The 26,426-nt window shown below is 37.5% G+C and overlaps 3 protein-coding genes and 1 pseudogene across 3 annotated transcripts in view; 2 read left to right on the top strand and 2 right to left on the bottom strand.

The window, feature by feature from the left end:
* The window catches only part of LOC144453963 (general transcription factor IIE subunit 1-like), a 228,598-nt gene that overhangs the window by 157,947 nt on the left and 44,225 nt on the right, over window positions 1-26,426 (top strand). The gene's annotated exons all lie outside the window — the stretch shown is intronic.
* Window positions 247-20,699, top strand: LOC144433392 (uncharacterized). The gene is made up of 7 exons (XM_078121695.1): window positions 247-414; window positions 5,099-5,391; window positions 16,479-16,534; window positions 16,868-16,994; window positions 17,266-17,390; window positions 17,817-19,295; window positions 20,086-20,699. The coding sequence occupies exons 1-7, from the start codon at window positions 247-249 to the stop codon at window positions 20,346-20,348; spliced, it is 2,511 nt and encodes an 836-aa protein (XP_077977821.1). The 3' UTR covers window positions 20,349-20,699.
* LOC144432635 (galactosylceramide sulfotransferase-like) lies at window positions 6,395-7,836 on the bottom strand (annotated as a pseudogene).
* Window positions 20,669-25,487, bottom strand: LOC144432547 (galactosylceramide sulfotransferase-like). Its single transcript, XM_078120784.1, has 3 exons — window positions 25,364-25,487; window positions 24,806-24,945; window positions 20,669-23,694 (listed from the first exon to the last, which is right to left on the bottom strand). Exons 1-3 carry the CDS (start codon window positions 25,460-25,462, stop codon window positions 22,533-22,535), a joined length of 1,401 nt encoding a protein of 466 aa, XP_077976910.1. The 5' UTR covers window positions 25,463-25,487; the 3' UTR covers window positions 20,669-22,532.

Raw genomic sequence — 26,426 nt, 5'->3', positions numbered from 1 at the left:
TGCTCTACACCTGGGGGATTTATTTTCTGAATTTGTTGGTATTACCTCAAAGCCGATTGCCCTATCTTCTATATTGTGTGTTCCTATGTGTCTCTAGACCCAACAACTATGACATTATGCATACGTTGAAATTTCAACATAACCCTAGTAACGACGACAACGCATAAGGTCAACTTGTCAAACCTGCTCGCAACGCATCATCAATCCATATCCATCCAGTCCTACTGCAGACATAACGAATGAAAAATGGCAGGGCACGACGAATTCGGAGAGGAAGACATAGTTTCGGCCAGAACACCGTCAGGCAAGTCCTGCAAAAGGAAGAAAGTTGGTGGATATATACTAGGCCATACACTAGGTGCAGGTTCATTCGCCAAAGTGTGCCTTGGTACACACATCCTGACAGAGGAAAGGGTAGGTGGTTACCCCCATTTCTCTGATCTTCTAACTTATTGCTCTACAGACTAGTTGAATGCATACTTATACTTTTCATGACAATATGTGTTAAGTTTTTAAGTAATGAAAAATCATAACGCTATCTTTATTTCTCAGAACGGGTATGGCTATAATATCTTCTCTCATATCAATTACTGGTTAAGCATAACATAGTATTGCAACCATGGACAATCGAGTGATTAAAAACAAAAAAAATATTAATATGGAGTTGAGAAGGGAGGAATGTACTAAATTTGTCATATATTTGATTATGCGAAGTGGTGCTTATTAATTGAGTAGTCGGCTATCATGTTAAACAAATATATATGCTTGAATTACTTTGTTATCGTGACGATACTTCAAGTTACCTATTCATTCGCTGACGTGTCGATATTGCATGATCCATTTGAAAGGTGTGTTTGGGCTTTAGTTTCTAATACGGTACTCTTTGAAACCATGCAGCAAACCTTAGCTTACTTAAGACAAGAAAGTGTTGGCGAAATGAATGTGTTTTTTTTCTTCAATTTAGTACTCCCGGAATTCACGGTAATTTCGATTTGGGGAAAGTCCTGCTACCTGTACTATATGTGCTTGTGATTGCCCGGCAACTTGCAAGAAAGTGTACACTACAACCACACACTCAAGTACACTAGCTGATAGACAGGTCATTCGATTTTGCCACTGTATTGATATATATTTATGTTGACGACAATATAGGTCTCGGATCTGATACGAGTCGTTACTTGTTTTTCATGAAATAATTATTTGTAGGTGGGTCCCTTTGTAACCAAACCATAGTTTAATTTAGGTCTGTACATGACGAGCACCTTAAATACATTCCACGTGTGGTGTAACGACACAATTATAAAGGTTATAACTATCTGATCATACAGTCCAAAGGTGTGCTAATCCTCTGCTCTTAACACTCCTAGAATGCATGTTTGGAGGCTTTAAATTTGACAGTGATGAACGAGAAATTAAATACGGTATCCAGTTACCAAATTTGACAAATTAAATATGTTAGCAAATCTCTGACAACACAGACAGGTGTACAAACTTTAAATAATGTATCTATGATGACATTTGTCTCGAACTTAAATTATCGTTTTTACTAGATATTCAAGGACGAAACTACATGACTAGTAGAACGATATATTTCATTATTTCTGTCCTTAATTTCGACTTATCAAGCAAGCTCATGTATGACTACACGATGATCAAAAACTACACATTTAGAATTTTTTGGCAGCCAGGTAAATAATATGGTCAGTACCCAATTCACGACGGTTTGCATACGGACACAATGCAAGTCAGTGTACAGCAAGTACAAGTACCATAAACTATTAGCGAATGGGTAATTCAAGTCAGTGTACAGCAAGTACAAGTACCATAAACTATTAGCGAATGGGTAATTCAGCTTATTAGGTTGATTGATTCAGAATTCCCTGGCGATAATTTTACTTTTATGCAAATCAACTTGAAATCGAACTTAGTCTATTTCTTTGTAACTTTGCCCATATTTTAGACCGATGTATATAATTATATACTTTGCTAATATTTTAGACCGATGTATATAATTATATACTTTTTGGCACATTTATTATCGACCAGAACTTCGACCCCACAATCTAATTCGTTATTGGCACCGTGACAGCACACGGATGTCAAACCAATGTAAACAGTACAGTAGCATCGAGGCCAATGACTAGTGGGTAATTCGGAAGGATTTGGGCTGTTTAATTTCTAGTAATGTTCAAGTTCAATAAACTAAAAGCTACAGTTGTTTTGGCATTCTAACGACTAGCATTAACAACTCATATGAAATGTGGTATATACTGTAATGGGTGATCTTGGTCGAAGCCAATATTAGCATGTCAAACCTGTACAACCTTTAGAGTATTTATCATAGAATACAATAACAATAGTTCTAACATTTAAACAAAAAAAACTTTACTCGTATGACTTGATACCGCTAGACATTACTTGCTCACTTAGTAAACCTAATTAAAAAGGAATCAATCTGGTTTACACACTTGTGTTAACATTGTCACAGTATTTGGACACAGACATACGCTTTTATACATATGAAGCCCACCATAGCGTTGTTGCCATGGAATTACCACTCAGCCGTACCAAGCACTTGTTCTTTAAGGACCTTTTGAAGTATGTGAGAAAAAAAATCCTATCGTGAGATCTTAGTAAATGTTTACATCTTTTCTATAAGACGTTATCAGTGAAAGTACATATCGAATCTTTAGTCTGTTAATGGTCGTATCCAGGATGGAAGTATTCAACATACAGTACTACTACAGAGGAATGAAATCAACACAACACTTTATTGTTTGATGATCAACTGTTTTGTCGTTTCGGGCAGTTTCACAGGAATACAATTTACTGTTTAACGACTTCGATTTCCTAGACAGTTTCTTAACCTAGTGCATAGTTTTCGGGAATATAATCGACTTCGATTTCCTAGACAGTTTGTTAACCTAGTGTATAGTTTTCGGGAATATAATCGACTTCGATTTCCTAGACAGTTTCTTAACCTAGTGTATAGTTTTCGGGAATATAATCGACTTCGATTTCCTAGACAGTTTGTTAACCTAGTGCATAGTTTTCGGGAATATTAACGACTTCGATTTCCTAGACAGTTTGCTAACCTAGTGTATATTTTTCGGGAATATTAAGTAAAGTTACATTTTAGTCTCCGAAGTGAAATTTCCATTTGTAGAAACCAGTATCGTATGTATTGTTATGTGTGGATAACTCTCCCTCACTAAAATGATAATAAACCTAATAACATGCCAACTTTTAAGGAAAACGGATTTGACATTGAATTCAATATTGTGTCAGGTTGCACTCAGTTATTCGTCACTATTTTGTGTTGAAATGAACCGACTGAGTCTGGCTACTATGTAAAACTAAATATACTGTACACAAACTGTTCACAGCCAAATAATCTAACTAAGCTTTACTAGTCTAGTTTTATTTACTGTTTTCGTATAATTTTTTTACTTTTTTGGTTTAAATTGAGCAAACTCACGACAGAAAATATTCCAGTCCGCCTGTTTGATTGTCGTTAGCAGGTCTCGGTTGTAAACAGTTTGTCAATTGGGGCTACTATGGAAGTCTATAGACCAAACAAAACAACAGTATATGTATTGTTACAGTGATAGTTTACATTCTCTTGTTACTATTTGTGTTACAAATTCCACTGCCAAACAGTTGGAAAGGAAACATTTACTTTGACGTTTGACGTGCCACTTTCACTTGAAAGCAGGTCAAATGACTGTTTACATAGTATGATTGTTTATTTCTGGGAGAGGGGCTCTAATCCTCGCGAAAAAAACAACATTTTCTAGGTTACACATTATATATCGATATCAGTTGTTGTTTAACGACTGGGGAGGGGTGGATGTATTATGGAAAAGACTGGGGAGGGGTGGATGTATTATGGAAAAGACTGGGGAGGGGTGTATGTATTATGGAAAAGACTGGGGAGGGGTGGATGTATTATGGAAAAGACTGGGGAGGGGTGGATGTGTTATGGAAAAGACTGGGGAGGGGTGGATGTGTTATGGAAAAGACTGGGGAGGGGTGGATGTGTTATGGAAAAGACTGGGGAGGGGTGGATGTGTTATGGAAAAGACTGCGGAGGGGTGGATGTGTTATGGAAAAGACTGGGGAGGGGTGGATGTGTTATGGAAAAGAATGGGGAGGGGTGGATGTATTATGGAAAAGAATGCAAGAAAATAAAAAGCGGATCGGAGTTTTCAGGAAACGATACACGATATCACTATATAATTAGTGATGTACTTTGAAAAATATTCTCTTTCCATATGTACCACCTCCGACTCAACTCAAACCTAAGCCTGCTTATACGAACCAGCTATGCCTCCTCTTTTCCTCCCTCCCTCCCTCCCTCCCTCCCTCTCTCCCTAGCTCTGAGAATGATGACAACGCGACAATACAGAACACCCTCACCAAGTATAATTATCAAGGTGATCAAAGACAAAATAAAAGAAGCAATGGCAGAATACTAATTCAGGGTGGGTAAGGCACTAATGGGGGATTACAGTTCTTCGGATATCGATTGCTTCCTCTAGGGTGTCTTGTTAGGAGACCTCGGTGATACGAACAATGTACATGACATTGTCGAAAATAGAGAATCGATAGTACCCCTAGCACTGGACAATTCGAAGTAATCAAGTAATATTACTGATTTCACAGTTGCTTAGGGTATGGCGTTGTTGAATCATCTCACTCTAGATAATGTAATAGTCGTAATAGATGTACACATGAATATGTGTAGTGTAGTGTAGTGTGGTAAAACATAAAGAGAACGCAATATAAGGGCCCAGAAAAATCAATGTCAAAATATGTTATTTACTTGTTGTTTTACTGTTGACATATCTTCTTTTCTTACTGACGAGTTTCCCCATTCGTGCTGGTATGTTCACAAATAGCTCATGAAGAAGACACGTGTAAAATGTGATGCAGTAATGTGAAGAAAAAAATAACACCAATCTTCGATACGATACTTATAAAGCGCGCCCTCTTACGAGCAATACATCTATACCCCTTTCTTTTTCATAACGTTATCTAACATGTACAATTCACTCTCAAACACGCTCACAATGTTTTTTTTTCTTCGTTTCGGTAGGTTGCCATAAAAGTGATCGACAAAAGACTTGTTGCAAAGAGTGAATACGTGAAAAGGAACTTAAGACGGGAAGCAGCCATGTTACAACGATTGAATCATCCTAATATTATACAGCTCTTCGAAGTGTTGGAAACAAACAATAACTACTATCTGATCCTAGAAGTAGCTGAAGGGGGAGACTTTATGCAGTATTTATGTGACAAGAAGAAATTCACTGAACGGGAAACAAGAAAGTTTATGAGACAGTTAGTGAGTGCAGTTGATCACATGCACCAAGCAGATATCATTCACAGGTTAGTAAAAAAAACTAGTCTGAGACAGAAAGATTCGACGTTGTGGGCGCTTCACTCATGCTGTCGCTTTCAAAAAACGTGCACATGTATATAAACTTTGAAACCAGTTACATCTGACCTCTGTAGCATAGGGTCAAATATGCCATGTGTGTCGTTACACACACACACACAGTCGTTACACACACACACACACACACACACACACACACACACACACACACACGCACACACACACACACACGTACACACACATACACACGCGCACGCACGCACGCATGCACACACGCACACACGTACGCACACACACGCATACATACGTACATACGTACGTACATACATACATACATACATGCACGCACGCACGCGCACACACACACATATAGACAGACAGACAGACAGACAGACAGACGTACATACATACATACATACATACATACATACATACATACATACATACATACATACATACATACATACATACATACAAACATACATACATACATGCATACATACATGCATACATGCATACATGCATACATACATACATACATACATACATACATACATACATACATACATACATACATACATACATACATACATACATACATTCTATTGTCTGTTTATTACCTGACCTACTGTACCATTCTTATTGGCTGTCTGTTTATGTTGTTACCTGTTTTCCTGCACCATTCTTATAGGTGGTCTATTTTATACCTGTTTATTCTACTGTTTTTATTGGTCGTCTGTTTGTTATACTGAATGTTTCGGCTGGTGTTCTGTGAAAGGCCAACTGTGTCGTTCTCGAGACTAAGTTTCGTGAAACGACGGACTGAAGTGTTATTACGTGCTGTTTTTTCACGATACGACCAAACCATGAAAATATAGAATTGTGCAGCTGTTCACACAAAGGCGGTGCGTTCGTTTTCAGGACTTTCACTATACGAGAATTCACCTCTTTATATCCGTCTTTGCAGTCTGCTTTCAAAGCATCGAGACGCCTTCAAAACTTTTCCAAGTCACTATGAAACGATGGTCCATATTCCTGAATCTTCAACCACAGGGTTTGATTGAAGTGTTCATATAATAAGTTATTGGCTTTGTTAAACTCTCTTATCTTCTGCTGTAGATTTAGGGGTATCATTGGACTCTCATGGTGACGAACATTACTTTTAAAATATACAATGTCGTCCATTTCCCAACAAAGTTGTCTTTTTAATAAGACTAGGAATTCGTCAAAATATTCGGTTACGAAAACGAGATCGAATTTTGCCTCGATCTGAGATATTGCTCTTTTCACATACTCCATATTGTCTATGTTCTCAGCTGTTAAACCTAAATCAAAGAATTGTGGATTTTTCTTCGTTCCACCATTGAAACTCGTTGGGGTCGCTCTCTCGTGGGTAAAGATTGGGTAGATCTCGTAATGTCAAGGGTTTATGCCGAAAATGACCCAATCGTTGTGTTGTGATGAACAAAAATGACGAATTTCTTTGGTAACCAAAGCGATAGAGAATGGCAGCCAAAGTAGTGCTACCCGTTTTATGTGTTTTGATGTATACGATGCTATCAACCGGTTTGCAGAAGCCTTTCTCATCCAGGAAATTCGAAGATAGCCTTCAAAAGAATGGAATGAATAGCACAGTTTAACATGAATGTGCTAACCTTGTGGTTTATTTTAATACATACCAAAATATCTGAGTCATATCAAAAGTTTCTCAAATTGTCTTTCTTTGTGCAGGGGAGGGGAGGAGAGGAGAGGGGAGGATATATATATAGGAAGTCAGTGGTAAGATTTATCCGTAGCACAGTGCTCGATACGTCTGCACGCAGAGCGGAGTATATGTTGAGGGTAGAAGAAAATCAAGTAGGGTTTTTCGTCTCTACAAGCCTGTTTCGTGAGTAAATCACTCGTCAGGAGATCGTGAGTAAATCACTCGTACATCAGCGTCTCCTGACGAGTGATTTACTCACGAAACAGGCTTGTAGAGACGAAAAACCCTACTTGATTTTCTTCTACCCTCAACATATATATATATATATATATATATATATATATATATATATATATATATATATATATATATATATATATATATATATATATATATATATATATATATATATATATATATATATATATAGGAAGTCAGTGGTAAGATATGTCCGTAGTACAGTGCTCGATACGTCTGCACGCAGAGCGGAGTATATGTTGAGGGTAGAAGAAAATCAAGTCGGGTTTTTCGTCTCTACAAGCCTGTTTCGTGAGTAAATCACTCGTCAGGAGATGTTGATGTACATATATATATATATATATATATATATATATATATATATATATATATATATATATATATATATATATTAAAGTCAGACCAATATTAAGTACAGTGGTTTAGGTTGCGTAGTATACGGAATCAGAATAATGGCAGAATCTAGAAACATATTTACCCAACAACAGTTATTCTAGTTGATATCGAAATATTAAGCCATCCGTCAAATGTATTTGACATAGCATATATGACAACGCCACACAGCACAATGAAGATGACAGGGAAGAGGCAGGCTTGTTTCTAGGATGAAATTATGGCTGTGGGTTAAAGAGCTTGCAGTCGACGTGGCAAATGGGATATATTATGACTTTGATGTCATTGAAGGTCACGCGTCATGTGGTACACAATACACTTTACATACATACACGTAAATCTTGATTTAGGGAACCTTCAGCAATCACAAAGAGACGGGGGAATTACAAATCGGATCTTGGGGGAGGGCCATATTTAAGAAAATTGGATAAGGGGAGGGTCACATTTTACTTTGACTCAGCAAATTGTCTAATTTGGGAATTTGGTTTCCAACTGTTGCCACAGCGGTGGTTAGTATTATAATTATGTACCGTAATATCAGACTATGTCAATAAAATCGCTGCTGACAACCATATAGTGTATTAATTGTCAGGTACGATGTGAGAAGAAAAGTTACAGATAAGAGTGTCTCACAGGGGAAAGGGGGAACAGTTGGGTAAGATATAGTGTAGATGTCGACCTCGGTCATGACAATATTGGGAGTTCGTGTGTGTGGGAGTTAATGTTCTGGCCTTCAGCTCAACCAATGAGATCAAAACACAGGTAGTGATTAATACAGACTAAGTGCTAATTTAACACAAATTAATTACAGTGGTAGTAGTTGGGAAATAACCAAAACCTTTACAAACTTTCAACGTGATGGCAGTGGTGGGATTAAGTCCTTTATTAAAGTAATTGGTTCTGGGACTAGTGTCCTTTTCCGTGTCAAGCAGCATTTGAATCATGTTTTTGAAGTATTTTAACAAGGGGAAAGGCACGTTTTAGAGAAAGGAAATTGAGGGAGCGTCACTTTTTAGCACGACGGAAGTTGGAGAGTCTCATATTTTACGCAAAAATTCGGGTATGTTTTTCCCATGCCCTCCCCTTTGTAATTACTGAAGGCTCCTTTTTGGGTAATTCATAGCTCCTCTATAACATTGCTCGAGTAAAAAAATAAAAGAATGAATGAGTTGAACTCTTGAAATCGTTGTGTACGGATCATTGTTGACTAGCCGTACGTGAATTGCTTGCACTTGTCTTTTCTAACTTTGCACACTTACTTTTCAGACAACAGCAGTTACGTTCAATTAATATTGTGAGTTTTGTAAGGTTTTGTAAGATTACAAGCTTATAGGTTTTACCGTCATTTTGACGAAAAACTTCAAAAATGCAGACCTCTCGCTGCAATGATGTAGTCAAACGTGGAGGTCGGATAATTTTTTCCTATGCCAAGTATTTAGCGTTGGATTGTTCTGCTACACTTGCAGAGCTTGAAAATATTTAGACCACCAATTAAATATAAAATGTCTAAAAAGGGAAACAAACAGGATAAAATCAAAGCCGCATTGTGTGTTATGTTGTCAGACCAACTAGGCAAAGAGAAAACGAAATGGGGATGCAGAAAAACACGTCCAACTCAGAAGCCACAGAAACCAGTGATGATGATGGTGATGGTGATGGTGATGGTGATGATGATGATGATGATGATGATGATGATGATGATGATGATGATGATGATGATGATGATGACGACGACGATGACGACGACGACGATGATGATAATGATAATGATAATTATAAAGATAATGATAATGATAATGATAATGATAATGATAATGATGTAATTCAGGAAATTGGAAGCAGTACCAACAGTGAGGAAGACTTGTAAACGTAATGAAGAAAGTGATACAGGAGTTCACAAAGATTTGGACGAATGGAAGTCCAAAATTGATTATTTAGGGGGACCATATTTAATACAAGCTACTGAACTACTGTAATCTAGTTCACAAATAGCAACTACCAATAATACATGTCCCTTTGGAATAGAATAACTTCTTCTAATGTATAATATTATATAACATGCACGGGGCTCGAGTGTGGCACAAAAAGAGGAGGCAACTTTCCATAAGTAACGGGAGGCCACGCGGGTGAGGCGACAGTGACGTGAACAAACCTTAGGCTGCTGTCAGAATTTACGGGGGGGGGGGCTGTTGGAATCTTTACTTCCCCCCCCCCCCGATATAAGGTAGACAAGACAGACCCTTCAAGTTGAAAACACAGATTCTGGAGTCTACTTAGTTTTGCAAGGTACGCGGTGACGGGGCGTCCTCACGCATCTGTCAACCCTAGTAATTGCATGCTGAGCGACTCGACAGTGATAATTGTCGCCTATGTGAAATCATACTAGAATCAACAAACCTGGTTCAATTCAACAATCCCACAACATGGTCATACACTTGATCTGATGATCACAAAAAAAATCGGATGTATCATAACTATAAACAACGTCGTTATGACTGATCCGTCAATATCTGACCATTTTGCTATGACTCACTGACCAAACCGCTGTCAGTAGGAAAGAAAATTATCTCCAGAAACTATAAAGATATAAACATGGACACCTTTCGTCACGGCTTTAATAGTGAACTGTTACAGACTGTGAATTAACAATACCTTGATTGGTCTTTTAGACGGTGCCATGCACCATTACGTTGTAAAAGCTGTATCAGTAGCGGGTTTTCACCTAAGCACTTATACCGACGGTCAACTACGATCCCCTCGTTAATGAGATATTCATATGCAAATGCGGACGTTAACCTGAATGAACACGACCTAAACAACAATACAGACTCATTAGTCTTTTGACAATATTTAACGTCATTGAAACCATCTGTAATACTATATGCAAATCTTTAGATTCCACCAATCAAAAATTGTGGTATTGCCCAGACACTACAGCAGTTGCCGGCGGTTTTAGAAACAGGAGTTCTCTCAACTTGAGAACATTGTAGCGTCATTGGCTGACGTTGGAAGACTCTGGCATGCAAATTATAATGAGATGTCCATTGAAATATTAAAGTATCAGGTTAAATCATCCTTAACGGAAGACAAACTTTGCACTGCATCTAGACAAAGAGTAGAACTGTGTTGATTGGCAAGGGCATTTTTTGACTTCTCTCTAAGATCTAATATTTTACTGACTTAATAATTAGAAAGTACGAACCATGAAAATTAAAAGGTCGAAATATTCACGGAAATAACCCGTTAATCCTCATTCGACATGCGTTCGTAGGTTGTCTAGCCTGGTTGCTTTCAAAGTGGAAGTGAAGAACGTTAATGGTGCTACTCATGTTCTGCTTTAATTCCATGAATTTGACAAGACATTTTTGTGGCAACCTTTATTTGTCAAAGGTGAAACTCTAGAGTAAAAGTAGTAAAACATAGTTATAGTTATACTTGTACTTGGAATTCAACAAGCTCTGGTGATTCTCCCCAGTACGTAGTCGAGCAGCACAGTTACGCAACCATATCGTACCATTACTTGTACTTACTCTTTGTCATGTTAATTTCCATAAGTCGACTTTCGTCGAAGACGCTAACTATTGTCAATGAATTATTTAGTGGGTGTACACCTGTAGAAGCACTAATTTAGCCAGGAGCACACTAGAACAATCAGCTGAGTAAAATTTCACTGGTGACAATTTCCTCATGCCAATTCCTCTCCTGTGAGGGCAAATTTTGGTGAGATTTTGGTCGTGAGCCAAATATATAGCGTGTTTGATAATTTTGGCTAAGAGTGAATATTTCCTCATGTGTGCACCTGAATGTGAGCATTCTTCTCACGACTTTCTCATAAGAGCGCATGCTTTGCAATAACATAATTACAAAATGTTTGCCTCAGTCTAAAGCACAGATGAATAAACTTCTACGTCAATAACTACGGTATTATCATAGTTTTATAAAACTCTCAACCTGATAACATTCTGACATCATTAGCTGACGTTGTACAAGTTGGTATGCAAAATAATGTTATGAGATGTCCGTTGAAATATTGAAGTGTCAATTTCAACCAGTTCAACCATCTTTAACGGAAAAGAAACTATGCAGTGTATCAAAACAAAAGAGTTGAAATGTTTGGGGTGAAATTTACCACAAATTATTTCTATTTGGTTTGTATATGACAGAGCTATATTTTGGTAGAACTGCTCAATACACACCGGTGAATTTGAAACAGCCAAGCGAAAAACAATAATTAGAATAGAAAATGTATTGTTAAATGTTCCGAGAGAGTCAATATGACAGTACAATACCGCTATTTTGAAACGAATCCGATATTTCAATCCATCCTTTGAAAATGAAATCATGGTCCTGGTCAAAACGTCGCATTCGTTTCTAATTTAACTTCCCAAAGTATCTGTATTTTACTATATACGCTGGAGACTTCTCTAACGTTTGTGATTGTACTGTTTTAATAATTAGAAAGTACTACCCCTCAACTTAAAATGTTGAAATATTTGCGGCAATTAACGATTATTCCTCATTTTGACTTGTATTTATCAGTTATCTACCCTGACTACTTTCAAAGGAAGCCTTTAAAAACTGTTTTAACCGAGAGTACTACTAGTATTGATGTTTTGTGTTTGTTCAACGGATTGGACAAGACATTTTTATGAACCTTTTATTTTTGCCGCAGGTGAAACTGAAGAGGATAAGTAGCATAACAAAGTTATAAGCTTACTTCGAATTCGACAAGCTTGGACCCCCCCCCCCCCCCAGTAGGTTGTCGAGCAGCTCAGTTACGCAACCTTTTACCGTTATTTGTACTTTGTCTTTGTCAGGATAATTTCCATACGTCAACTTTCGTTGACGTTAAATATTATCAATAGATTAATGAGCTTTTCGTTGGCCATGTCGATTTATATGTCACTCTGTCTTTGCATAACAATAGATTTTCGTCGGCTTTCGTTCTAAAATTTGCATACGTCCACTTTCGTCGACGTTAAATATTGTCAATAGATTAAGGAGCGAACTTTTCGTCGGCCATGTCGATTTATACGTCGGTCTGTATTTGTATAACAATAGATTTTCGTCGGCTTTCGTTCTAAAATGTGTTTTCGATCTAAAATTTGCATACGTCCACTTTCGTCGACGTTAAATATTATCAATAGATTAATGAGCTTTTCGTCGGCCAAGTCAATTTATAAGTCACTGTATTTGCATAACAATAGATTTTCGTCGGCTTTCGTTCTAAATGTTTCGTTCTAAAATTTGCATACGTCCACTTTCGTCGACGTTAAATATTATCAATAGATTAATGAGCTTTTCGTCGGCCAAGTCGATTTATATGTCACTGTATTTGCATAACAATAGATTTTCGTCGGCTTTCGTTCTAAAATGTGTTTTCGTCTGTTTTCGTTCTAAAATTTGCATACGTCAACTTTCGTCGACGTTAAATATTGTCGAAAGATAATGAGTTTCGTCGATTTATACGTCGCATTTTATTTGCATAAGGATATCATATTTTTGTTTCTATTTGTTTTCCCTGTCTGCACAGTCAAGTAACTTGTTTTGTGAATGCATGAAGCCAATGAGGCGAAGAAGCCGGGAACTAATAACCGATCTCTAGTCCAAAAGTGTTTCAAAAAGCTGTGAAACTTTAACAAACGTTGATGTAGTCATGACGTATGTATTCGATGATCGGGTTGTTGTGTTATTGTCGACCAGCACCATTATGAAACACACTATACATCCTTTATAACTGGCTATCAAGGTATCAATAGTCCACCCTGTCATAAATAGGTCGTTTCCTATTTGTGCGAACAATGACCTGTTCTGATGACGTTGGACGACATCCCTTATTCTACGTCTTACTACAGTACAGTAGCAGGACGAATAATGTAAATGTCTTGCACATCTCGAGACAGATTGCGTACATTTGCACGGACATGATCTGCTATCAGTGGATAATTGTTAGCACGCGGACCCATAGCTTCCAAAATCAATTGATGTTCGGTACGTGTCACAGGAACCCGGATAACACGTCCGCACCCGGCCATTTTTGCACGACAATTCCCTGGAGCACGTGTTCGAATTACTTTGATAACTAATTCTAACATATTACATGAATTCTATTTTTAAAAAGAATTAGAAGGAAAGTGAACAGATGGTTCAAATCATGCAAAATCAATACGTTCTCGTCTCAAGCTTGCAATTCCAAGCCCATCAACCAATCGCCATGTTCTTTAATTCATTAACATCTGCAAACAGGTGTACAAGAAATGTATTGACAAATCTGTAAGCTTGTGATAATGAAATGCAAGTTACTTGTGACAAAGGAAACGTTCTCTTTCACCCACTCAGGCTGAAGACGTTAAATATTGTCAATAGATTAATGAGGTTTCAGTCGATTTATACATGGCATCTATTCATGCCTACGTTCGTATTTGCATATCAATAGTTGTCCGTCTGCATATATCGTTCGTCTACGCTTAGGTGAAAACCCACTAGTGAGACAAAAAACACCTTGGTATAAGTTGGACATCAAATTGGCAAAACGGAAGCGACGACAAGCTGAACGCAAATGGAGACAAACGAACTTAACGATACATCGGGAAATCTACAGAGATCTAATAATAATGTTACCAGTAACAAAGTGATTGAATGAATCAGTGAAACAAAGAACGGATTACTTATCATTTGTTGTACAAGGAAATCAACGTGACCCAAAATCTCTCTTTACAGATAAACCTCAATAATCACCGTTGCCAGTCCATCAAACCACCAAAAGTCTCACATACGTTTTCTAAAATTTTACCGAAAAAAACCACCAACATCGAATGCGCACCGATCTACAAGTACAACTATGGGTTTCATTATAAGCATTGTCTTGTTGTGACTGAGTGGAAACAAACTGCCAGTCTATGAACCTAAAGAAGAAATACCTAGAAATATTCCCTAATATTTTTCTTCGTTCAGCCAAGGAAAATACGAGTGACCTAAGGGGGGGGGGGGGGGCTTGTCACTACGAACAACCCTTACGTGTATTTTCCGGCTGAATGAAAAAAAATAGTGGGGAATAATATAATTATACCACCGCCAGTAACATTTGAAAAAAAAATGGGGAAAGTAATGGCAATTATGAGCATTTTGACTCACATTTCAAACACAGCAGAACCAAAGACGTAGCCACGACAAGAACCCGCTTTTGTCGTGACGTAGAACGACCAGCGTATATATTCTATATTTTTCAAGTTGTTGAATCTGGCTCGTGCATGGTATAATTGGACTTAGCAGCAGTCCAGTTAATTGTCAGGGACTTTTGGGGTGAACCTTGCAATGCGAGTTATATAATGATTTTTTTGCAGATTCCACCTCAGAAAGGTGTCCTGATAACATATCTGACGGTGTCACTCACACAACTTTGGGCATTTTGTTATATTGCAAGCAAAAAAGTCGTTTCTAAAGCTTACATATTATATTTTATGAATTATAATCCAATTATAAAATTAAGATTTCAAAAGTTTTGAATATAAAAAAAAATCATAAATAGGTCAAAGGTCAACAAATGGAGTCATTTTGAGTTCTTATAGCTTGATAGATGTGTAGTGTGTTATCTGTGTATTGTGTGGATACATACATTTATCATGCAGATATTATGTATCATACAGTTACGACACTAATTACAAAGTAGAAACCATGTTATAATTGAATTGAATTGAATTGAATTGAATTGAAATTTATTTCATCAGATAACAAAAACAAAACAAGAAATAAATAAATAAATAATACATTACACTTTCAAAAAAATTGGACAAATGGAAATATACATGTGTTATCTAATGGGGACCATGAAAATAGTTCAGCAGAACTAGTCGTGTCCATGGCCCGTACATTCAATTTTAGATTAATTCAAATTCATAAATGGACGCAACGAAGAAAATTCAGTCAAAAATAAACACAGCACGCATTCACGCACACTCATACACACACACGCACGCATATACATACATACGCATACACACACACGAGAAGAAATAAAGCAAAAACCAGAAATGTTGTAAAAACGCCAAAGAGTATAAATTAAGGTTGGTGTGTAGAATTTAAAATATAATTTCTTAGTTCATTTTTGAACTGTTGCCTGGACATGTTAATTTTTAGGTGACTTGGTAAAGAGTTCCAGTGCTTTGTCGCTGCATATTTGAAATACAAATAATATTTGTATTTTGTGAAATTTGTATGTATCATAGCATCCTGAGCTGTCCAATTCAATTGGAAAAAGTAAAAAAATAATGTGTCGTATAACACACCTTTCATCCCCAAGGCAACAAAATACATATTCTGGTATTTTTAATTCGATACTTTCATTTACGTGTTGTTTGCGTATTATATTTGTACATACACAAATATATATCATTCAAACTGTGTGATAATTTGAAATATAAAAACAATTACATGCCTTTTCGTAAGAGAATATGAGTAACTACATTCATTTGTTTATTATAGGTAATTGTCGTTATATTTCATATTATGACACAGTTTAAATGATGTATATATATGTACCAACATAACAAGCATACAACACGCAAATGAAAGTATCAATTTGAAATTTAAAAAATGCCAGAATAGCGCCAAGGACGTTGTCGAAGGATTGCCCGAGATACTGTCATTCTCGGCATTTCGGAATTTCGAATTCCTTGTTGTATCCTTTAGCCATCATTTGATGACATTTCATTTCTTTTTCAGAGACATCAAAATAGAGAATTTTCTCTTGGACAACGACTATAACTTAAAACTAATAGGTAAGTAATAATATGAACAGATAACACCCGTGGATTACCAGAAAGACATCAGTACAAAATTGACAAGCAATTTGCAAGACTTAAAGTGTTTTTTCTCTATTTCTCTGGAACTTTAACGATCCAGTTTTTTTATTATTGTTTGTCCATGATCTAGAAGTTTTAATGAGACGAAAATAAAAGTTAAGTACTAATACCACGAAATATGCAGCCTTCATCACTCTCACTAGAGAGTGAATGTTGCCGTAAATAGAACAGTGATTTATGAGGATGACCTAGGAGTAGGTCAAAGGTTATCAATAACAATACCAATGGAGTGTTTCTCATAATTTACAGATTTTGGCTTGAGTAACAAACTAGGGCCTGATGGATTATTGCAAACACAGTGTGGTTCACCAGCCTATGCAGCACCGGAGATATTCTGTAACACTGCATATGGCCCTGGCGTCGATGTCTGGAGCATGTAAGTAATTTAGTATTTACAAAATGAATGTGACCGTGACAAAACTATTCTGACTTGACGGTAATGTATCCTTCGTTACATGTGTCACCATCGGGTATTGCAAAGTCAAGGTCGGTGTTCAATCATGTTTTCTTAGACATCACTCTGTGTTTAAATTTTGCCAGTCAGTTCAAACATTAGAATCATTGCCAATCTTTGTGTCAATGGTACAGGAAAATTTTATGGCACCACTCAATACAATGTAAAACGATAACGGCATTTTTATTTTCAGGGGAATTAATATGTATGCCATGTTAACCGGTGAGTTGCCGTTTAAAGTAAACCCACCTTCAAATATGTTCAAACTGCGAAGTAAGATGTTAAAGGGATGCGACATTCCCTATACCCTCACTAAAGGTAAGACAGTTATGACCTTTTGACAATACGCATAACATGATTAGCTTTCTAAAGGTTAATAAAAACACATAAAACATACTCTTGAAATTGAATAGATGAAAATAGTAGTGAAGTAAATGAATGACTTCTAAATATTGATTTCTTCAGAGCATACTCATTCCAGAGAGAGAGAGAGAGAGAGAGAGAGAGAGAGAGAGAGAGAGAGAGAGAGAGAGAGAGAGAGAGAGAGAGAGAGAGAGAGAGAGAGAGAGAGAGAGAGAGAGAGAGAGAGAGAGAGAGAGAGAGGGGGGGGAGAGAGCGAGCGAGCGAGAGATTTTCAAATTGTTCTTCTTGTCGATGAGAATACAATCGTACAAAGTAAATATCTTTTTTAAAAAGCGTGAATTGCAAATTAATTGCCGAATATCATGTATGTATTCTTATCAGATTGTAAAGATCTCCTTGGTAGAATGTTGGAACCAAATGAAAGTCTCAGAATCAAAGTCCGTGAGATGATGAAACACCCATGGTTAAATCGTGGATATTCGTGTAAACTATTTCCATCACGGTTTCCAAACAAACTAAACGAATCTCAACTTGATGAAACAATATTATCAAAGATGGCGGAGCATAGATTCGATCCAGCAAACGTGATTCATGCGGTTATTGAGAATAAACCTGTTTCTGATAACGCAAGTTATCACCTAATGATGAAGAGACTATTGCGTGGCTATGGTTACCCGGATGTAGATACGTCGAACGTGTCCGAAGAGGAAAACGAATCATCTGCAGTGTCAAATACATCCACTTTGCGTTCTACCATGGATTGTAGCAAATGGAATGTGGTTAGGAAAGAGTTTATTAAACCCCAAGAGAATCAACGCAATTACTATGATAGGACTAAAGGATTACGAGACGTTGCCTTTGCTCGCAAACTGTCAAAAGCCCAGTCTGAACGGCAGCAGAGGAGGTGCATGGCGACTCCAACGAAAGAGGAAGTGATTGATGACATGGTCAAAAATATGGAAATTGTCGGAAAGAACACTCAACTTATGAGAAAAAACACGAAGAATTTCACTGCCTACTTACCGCCACGTTCTCAGACTGATATTGAAGGCATGTATTATATTCAATTTGATAACGGTCTTCGGCAGAAGGTATCAGCAACGCATAGAAATAATACATCGCGGACATTATCATCAAGACAACGAAGTCGTCAAGTATTGCTAACGAAGTTTTCTCCTGAAAGCGCTAACGTGACTTCAAGTCTGCAAGCCGAAATCAACGATGGAGGAAATGCACCCGGACAGTGGGCAAGAGATGACATTTATCATAACGCCGAGGATGAATATGATACCATGGCAACCATGGATGCAAATGAACAAAATAATATCCACGATGACAGGCACGCGGACACGAGTAACGCCGATAGACAGAAAACACCCAGAGATGAAGAAAGGAATCTGACTTCACGTGAACGGGGAAGCGTCGACAGTCGTGATGTAAACAACGATACGAGAAAGGGACAAGACTTTGAAAGTCCAGATTTGAAAGATATTGTTACGCAGACAGTCAATCATGATGATGAAAGAGATGATCCCTATAACGACACAGATATGGTATTAAGGAAAAGTATGCATTCAAATTATCAAGTACCGCCTTTGACGCCAATAGAGGCAGTCAGACGTTCGAATACATTTATAGAAGCCGTTGACGATGACTACATGGCAGCCGAAGATTTCATAAACGATAGTGCAAGGAATGGTTGCATTATTATTGTCAACGGACAAATCAAGGATGAACGCTTACACAAAAGTTACATGCTGAAGGATCAGAGTACGACCAAGCCTCACGTGAACGCCGCTAAAACACCACAATACGGACGATATGCCCGGACAAGTACTGTTCCTAGTACAAACAAACGAGGTAAAGTTATTGAATTAAATTCTGTAGAAGTAAAGTGGGCAGAAACTATTACATGTAGTAAGACCAGCCGTAATTTAGATATATAAAGACTACAAGGTCTTATGCTAAATAGCGATGAACCAGAACTGTTCTTTCTTAGTTTTTTTCTTTTTATATTCACATTTTGACCAATAGTAGTCACTGCTGGCACATATTAGAATTAAAGTAATGATGACAAGGTCTAGGGGGGGGGGGTGATTTACGCGAAACTGAAATTGGGACTAATAGTGCAATGTTACGCATCGAGAAGTCACTTTCATTTCAACATTTGAAATGTTACAACTACAATTGAAAGCCACAGTGATTTGCTGGAAAAAAAACAATGTTGTGAAAAGACGTTGTCGTTATTTTTATTCACAATATGGACTATTGTCTGACTCTGGTTAATAATACTGTAATACACAATGGATAGGGGATCGTTCCTTGGTTTAGACGAAGTTACATATGTTGAAGACCGTTGAAGGAAATTTTAAATTGATAATTATTTATAGCACTTTTTACATACCAACATACAGATGATGTATATGTATATATAAAACCCAAATCATTTATCTGTTTTTCGTCCATTTGTCAATAACATATCAGATGCTGAACTTCTAACTCTAAAACTAACCCGCCAACATCTGTTTGTAAAGACTCTGTAATTTAATACATACTCAGACAACTAGCGGTCTGAGATACGTAGAAGTGTTGAATGACAACAAACAACACTGACATATTTTTTTTCACCCCATTTCTATCACTATTACAGATTCCTACATTAAAAAACTGGGAATGTATTATTCAGTACCTAGGCCACCTCGTTCGCAGACTGTGAATGTGAATCAGAGTGTAAGATCTGTACAACCGTACTATCAACCAGTGAAGAGACAACGACCCATTCTCGTTCCAAAAACTCAAACTATCACACAATCAAAGACTAAGACAGGCGCAAATGTTCATGAACGTGTGGGTGCAAAGCAGTACTCTCTACCAGTTATTTACATGACAGGGGCTATACCCAAACCAAGTTAAAAACAGTTCATTTACAATTTGTCACCTTCTTGAGATTGTAGTATTCCCCAATCGCGATCGATGCCAATGATTTCTGACAGATGTTATGTGAGCATTACTAGGGATACAGATTCATATACAAGTTCTCTTCTTCCACGTTTGATTTAGAAACAGACATGGTTGGAACAAATCACGTGTCAAAACAGGATCTGACGGAAGATACAGATTTCGTTCAAAATTTGGATAATTCTGTCAGATCTAGTTTAGACATGGGATTGTTCCACACATGTCTGTTTCTCAATCAAAATAGGAAGAAAAGAACTTGTATTTAATTGTAGAATTTATTATATTATTCCATGGTAACAAGACAGATTTCCGTCCGTTAATTAAACAACAAAAAATAGATGTCTCCAACTATTTTGCGTGTCAGCAGAAATGACTGCAAGTACTTCTGAAATGTCAGAGTCGTACTTTGTGTATTTTTGTAAAACAGTCAACATTTCCAAATTTAACGTGAAATATGCCTCGGAAATAAATGTAAATCTTTTGTTGTTAATTTGTTCAGTAAATATCAGAGGTCGCCGAACAAATATTTGAAATAAACTGGCTAGTAATTTTTTTTAAAGAATGAAGCTATTTCAGAATCCAATACAAAGAACACGTGAATGAATATTATCGTTCTATTACAGTTAACGAATCATATCACTCAGGAGGACTTTACATTCCAAAGACCACAGTGTTTATCCTCTCTCACGCAATGCCGCTTACTCTGATCTGGTGCCGTATTAGGAGGCCATTTAATTTTACGACTACGAACTCTGACAACTACGTACTTTTACGACCTCTATAACATCAGGCAGACTGGTGGTAATGATGATACCATACGATCAGCCTGATGAATCATGCAAATCCAGCCATGTACTGAAACATATGACAGTGAGCTAGCTAAGCTTGACTTATTTTCTTTATTTTTTAATATTTTTTTGTAAATCTCGCGTTCAAGTATATGTGCAAAGCTGAATATTACATTTTTACGAGATGATCAAAGATTACCTGCATAAAATGTGTACAGTTTCTGTATAATAATTTGTATGTGTCAATATCAGTGTAGCTGGTTTTACACTCTATGGATCAGTGTTTTGATAAATATCGAGAGAGGGGGAGGGGAGGGGGGATAATTCATTTGTTAAAATACAGAGTAAATGAAAACCTCAAATAATGAAAGTAAAAGAAATAAATAACTAATAAAAGTCAATATTTCTAGAAAGGAAAAAAGAAAAAGTCAATGTTTAAACTTGAATACCACCAATTTGATCGCTCATTCGCTAAACAAATAATTCTTGAACAGTTGTTGAATTGTTATATATATTATATTTGTTACGGATATATAAATGTAGTTATAGAGGTATGCCAATACCTTTATGAACAAAATACAGTGAAACTTGGTAGATTATGGAAAACCTGTTCACGAGACTATTCTCAACACGTTTCTAAGGCACCATTCTTATTGGCTGTCTGCTTGGTACCGGCCTGACATACTGCATCATTCTTATTGGCTGTCTGTTTGGTACCGGCCTGACATACTGCACCATTCTTATTGGCTGTCTGTTTGTTCCCTGACTTATTGCACCATTCTAATTGGCTGTCTGTTTGGTACCGGCCTGACATACTGCACCATTCTTATTGGCTGTCTGTTTGGTACCGGCCTGACATACTGCACCATTCTAATTGGCTGTCTGTTTGGTACCGGCCTGACATACTGCACCATTCTAATTGGCTGTCTGTTTGTTACCTGACTTATTGCACCATATTTATTGGCTGTCTGTTTGTTACCTGACATACTGCACCATTCTTATTGGCTGTCTGTTTGGTACCGGCCTGACATACTGCACCATTCTTATTGGCTGTCTGTTTGTTACCTGACTTATTGCACCATTCTTATTGGCCGTCTGTTTGTTACCTGACATACTACACCATTCTTATTGGCTATATGTTTGTTACCTGACCTACTAAACTCTTCTTATTGGTTGTCTTTTGACCTACTGCACCATTAATAGTCTGTCTGTTTGTTACCTGGTTTACTGCATCATTCTTATTGGCTGTCTGTTTATTACCTGACCTACTGTACCATTCTTATTGGCAGTCTGTTTATGTTGTTACCTGTTTTCCTGCACCATTCTTATAGGTGGTCTATTTTATACCTGTTTATTCTACTGTTTTTATTGGTTGTCTATTTATTACACGCTTAATCTTTCGGCTGGTGTTCTGTGAAAGGCCAACTGTGTCGTTCTCACGACTAATATTTCGTGAAATGACGGACTGAAGTGTTATTACGGGCTGTTTTTTCACGATACGACCAAACCATGAAAATATAGAATTGTGCAGCTGTTCACACAAAGGCGGTGCGTTGGTTTTCAGGACTTCCACTATACGAGAATTCACCTCTTTATATCCGTCTATGCAGTCTGCTTTTAAAGCATCGAGACGCCTTCGAAACTTTTCCAAGTCACTATGAAACGATGGTCCATATTCCTGAATCTTCAACCACAGGGTTTTATTGAAGTGTTCATATAATAAGTTATCGGCTTTGTTAAACTCTCTTATCTTCTGCTGTAGATTTAGGGGTATCATTGGACTCTCATGGTGACGAACATTACTTTTAAAATATACAATGTCGTCCATTTCCCAACAAAGTTGTTTTTTTAGTAAGACTAGGGATTCGTCAAAATATTCGGTTACGAAAACAAGATCGAATTCTGCCTCGATCTGAGATATTGCTCTTTTCACATACTCCATATTGTCCATGTTCTCAGCTGTTAAACCTAAATCGAAAAATTGCGGATTTTTCTTCGTTCCACCATTGAAAGTCGTTAGGATCGCTCTCTTTTCATAAATATCAGCGTGTTGTAGAAACTCTTCCAAATATGCAAATGGTTCTCCTGACGTAATATTCACATCTTTCATGTATCTTTCTCGAAAGTTAAAGAATGAAAAATATGACGCAAATTGTTTCACGGGTTCCCGGATGATGGTGACGTATTTTGGTTTTCCAGACATGAGGAGGTCAAAGACATACCGATTATATATTACATGTCCTGCTGATATCTTAAACTTGTAATGTTCATAGTCACCGTAATATACATTAATTGGTGGGTAAAGATCAGGTAGATCTCGTAATGTCAAGGGTTTATGCCGAAAATGACCCAATCGTTGTGTTCTGCTGAACAAAAATGACGAATTTCTTTGGTAACCATAGCGATAGAGAATGGCAGCCAAAGTAGTGCTACCCGTTTTATGTGTTTTGATGTATACGATGCTATCGACCGGTTTGCAGAAGCCTTTCTCATCCAGGAAATTCGAAGATAACCTTGAAATGAATGGATGAATAGCAAAGTTTAATATGCATTTTATGATGGGCTAAATCCTCAAAATATAGTACGTAACCAAAGTCAAATTGTTCTTCTTGGTGCAGAGAGAGAAAGACACACACACACACACACACACACACACACATATACACACACACAGAGGGAGGGAGCGAGAGCGAGCGAGAGAATTAGAGAGGTGCAGAGAGAAGGGAAAAATACAGAATTAGAGTTGGCAGAGACTGTTGTAGCCACGCAGAGTGATACAATACAGCAAAGTTGTAGAAAGATATAATTATTTTAAATGGGGGTAAGAGAGTAAGGAATGGCACACTGCGGTGGTGTGGTGTGAGTTTAGATATAGTGTACAAATACTGTAACATTGATTTGCCATTCACTGGGGTGGTGTGGTGTGGTGTGGTGTGGTGTGGTGTGGTGTGAGTTTAGATATAGTGTGTACAATACTGTAACATTGATTTGCCATTCACTGGGGTGGGGTGGTGTGGTGTGGTGTGGTGTGATGTGGTGTGGTGAGGTGTGAGTTTAGATATAGTGTGTACAATACTGTAACATTGATTTGCCATTCACTGGGGTGGGGTGGTGTGGTGTGGTGTGGTGTGGTGTGAGTTTAGATATAGTGTGTACAATACTGTAACATTGATTTGCCATTCACTAGGGTGGTGTGGTGTGGTGTGGTGTGGTGTGAGTTTAGATATAGTGTGTACAATACTGTAACATTGATTTGCCATTCACTGGGGTGGGGTGGTGTGGTGTGGTGTGGTGTGGTGAGGTGTGAGTTTAGATATAGTGTGCACAATACTGTAACATTGATTTGCCATTCACTGGGGTGGTGTGGTGTGGTGTGGTGTGAGTTTAGATATAGTGTGCACAATACTGTAACATTGATTTGCCATTCACTGGGGTGGTGTGGTGTGGTGTGGTGTGAGTTTAGATATAGTGTGCACAATACTGTAACATTGATTTGCCATTCACTGGGGTGGTGTGGTGTGGTGTACATGTGGTGTGAGTTTAGATATAGTTTGCACAAAATTGTAATATTGAGTTAGGTCAATATCTGTTCAGGGAAATGACAAACTCTAGAAACATATTTACCCGGCCGAGTCTTTTCTGCCGTCAAAATTTACTCCAGTTGACATCATAATGTTAAGCCATCCGTCAAATGTACCTGATATAGCATATATGACAACACCACACAGCAAAATGCAGAAGACGGCGAATAGGCTGGCCTTTTTCTAGGATGAAAGTACGGCTAGGGGTTAACAAGCTCGAAGTTGACGTGGCAAATGGGATATATTACGACTTTGATGTCATTGAAAGTCCTACGTCATGTGGCACACAATACACTTCATATGCATACATACATGCGTAAATCTTGATTTTAAGGGTTATTCAATAGAATTCGTAACACTGTCTGAAGAACGTGTTTCAAAGCTTCTCTGTGTTACATTGTTCGAGAACCTTTCACGAGTAAAATAAAGAATGGACGCGATGAAACGAGATTTGGTGACCATTGTTGACTAGCCGTACGTGAATTGCTTGCACTTGTCTTTTCTAACTTTGCACACTTACTTTTCAGACAACAGCAGTTACGTTCAATTAATAGTATGAGTTTTGTAAGGTTTTGTAAGATTACAAGCTTATAGATTTTACCTTAGTCATTTTGACGAAAAACTTCAAAAATGTCGCAATCCGTCCAAGTTTTCGACCTCTCGCTGCGATGTTGTAGACAAAGATGAAGAAATTTTCCATCGTTCCCCTACTACGTCAACGGGAGGCCACACGCATGAGGCAGTGACGTGGACAAACGTTAGGCTGCGGTCAGAATTTACAGCGAGGAGGGCGGCTGGTGGAATCTTTCTGTTTTCCTAGCTACCCCTTCTTCCAATCAACACTGTTTAGGAGCCGTCTCATATATTCTCCCTCAAATCCACTGAGGCATATTCACAATCAGTTTTTTTTTATTGGTTTGAATTTCCATTTTCTCTCTTGTATACGTATTAGATTAGATTAAATTAGATTGAATTGGATTATATAAGATTAGAAGTGTTTACTTCGGTAAACCAACAGCATCGACAGAATAGATATACCTGTCAAATTAACATCTGGTAAAGTTATTGAATTACTTTGATAACCAAAGATTTGTTCTGTTGAGGTCCATATACATGTCTAATATATCAGTAATATCCAGGTAAAAAAGAAAATAAGAACATGACAGTACACTTATTGTTGTTTATTTCATTCAAGCGTATTTGGTAGTATTTTCCCTTGATACCCCCCCCCCCCGCCCAATAAGACGCAAAACAGACCCTTCAACTTGAAAACACGGATTCTGGAATCTACTTATTAGTTTGTAAGGTACGTCGTGACGGGGCGACCTCTCTCATCTGCAACCCTAATCACTAAAGGCTGAGCGACACGACATATCAGAGTGTACTCTCGCGGATCTATGATTATCCCATTATTACAAAGTCGCTTGTGGGCTAATATTCTATTCAAGGATGGCCATTCTCCAAAAAATGGCGTTATTGGGTATTTACGAAATTCAATATTAAAAAAAGAAAGAAACCACACACGAGAATTTTGTTTACCAAACATAGCATTGATACAAGTATGTTTCAGTATACATACACGTTTAATTTCAGTTCAATTACGCAAAGATTAACAATAAAAATGTTCAAAATTAACAACACTATGTTAATGGCGAAAATATGTA

The sequence above is a fragment of the Glandiceps talaboti genome, chromosome 3 (assembly GCF_964340395.1).
Source record: "Glandiceps talaboti chromosome 3, keGlaTala1.1, whole genome shotgun sequence".
NCBI lineage: Eukaryota > Metazoa > Hemichordata > Enteropneusta > Spengelidae > Glandiceps > Glandiceps talaboti.
This window is presented reverse-complemented; position numbering and strand designations above follow the sequence as displayed.

What these genes read in the sequence shown, in the direction of transcription:
- LOC144433392 (XM_078121695.1), top strand. Translation starts at nt 247, where the DNA reads ATGGCAGGGCACGACGAATTCGGAGAGGAAGACATAGTTTCGGCCAGA. An exon ending in CTATAACTTAAAACTAATAG is followed by an intron (nt 16,535 to 16,867) that starts GTAAGTAATAAT and finishes CATAATTTACAG; the next exon opens with ATTTTGGCTTGAGTAACAAA. An exon ending in GGCGTCGATGTCTGGAGCAT is followed by an intron (nt 16,995 to 17,265) that starts GTAAGTAATTTA and finishes TTTTATTTTCAG; the next exon opens with GGGAATTAATATGTATGCCA.
- LOC144432547 (XM_078120784.1), bottom strand. Translation starts at nt 25,462, where the DNA reads ATGGAAAATTTCTTCATCTTTGTCTACAACATCGCAGCGAGAGGTCGA. An exon ending in TTTTCGTCAAAATGACTAAG is followed by an intron (nt 24,946 to 25,363) that starts GTAAAATCTATA and finishes CTTTCATCCTAG; the next exon opens with AAAAAGGCCAGCCTATTCGC. An exon ending in GGCAGAAAAGACTCGGCCGG is followed by an intron (nt 23,695 to 24,805) that starts GTAAATATGTTT and finishes ATTCATTTCAAG; the next exon opens with GTTATCTTCGAATTTCCTGG.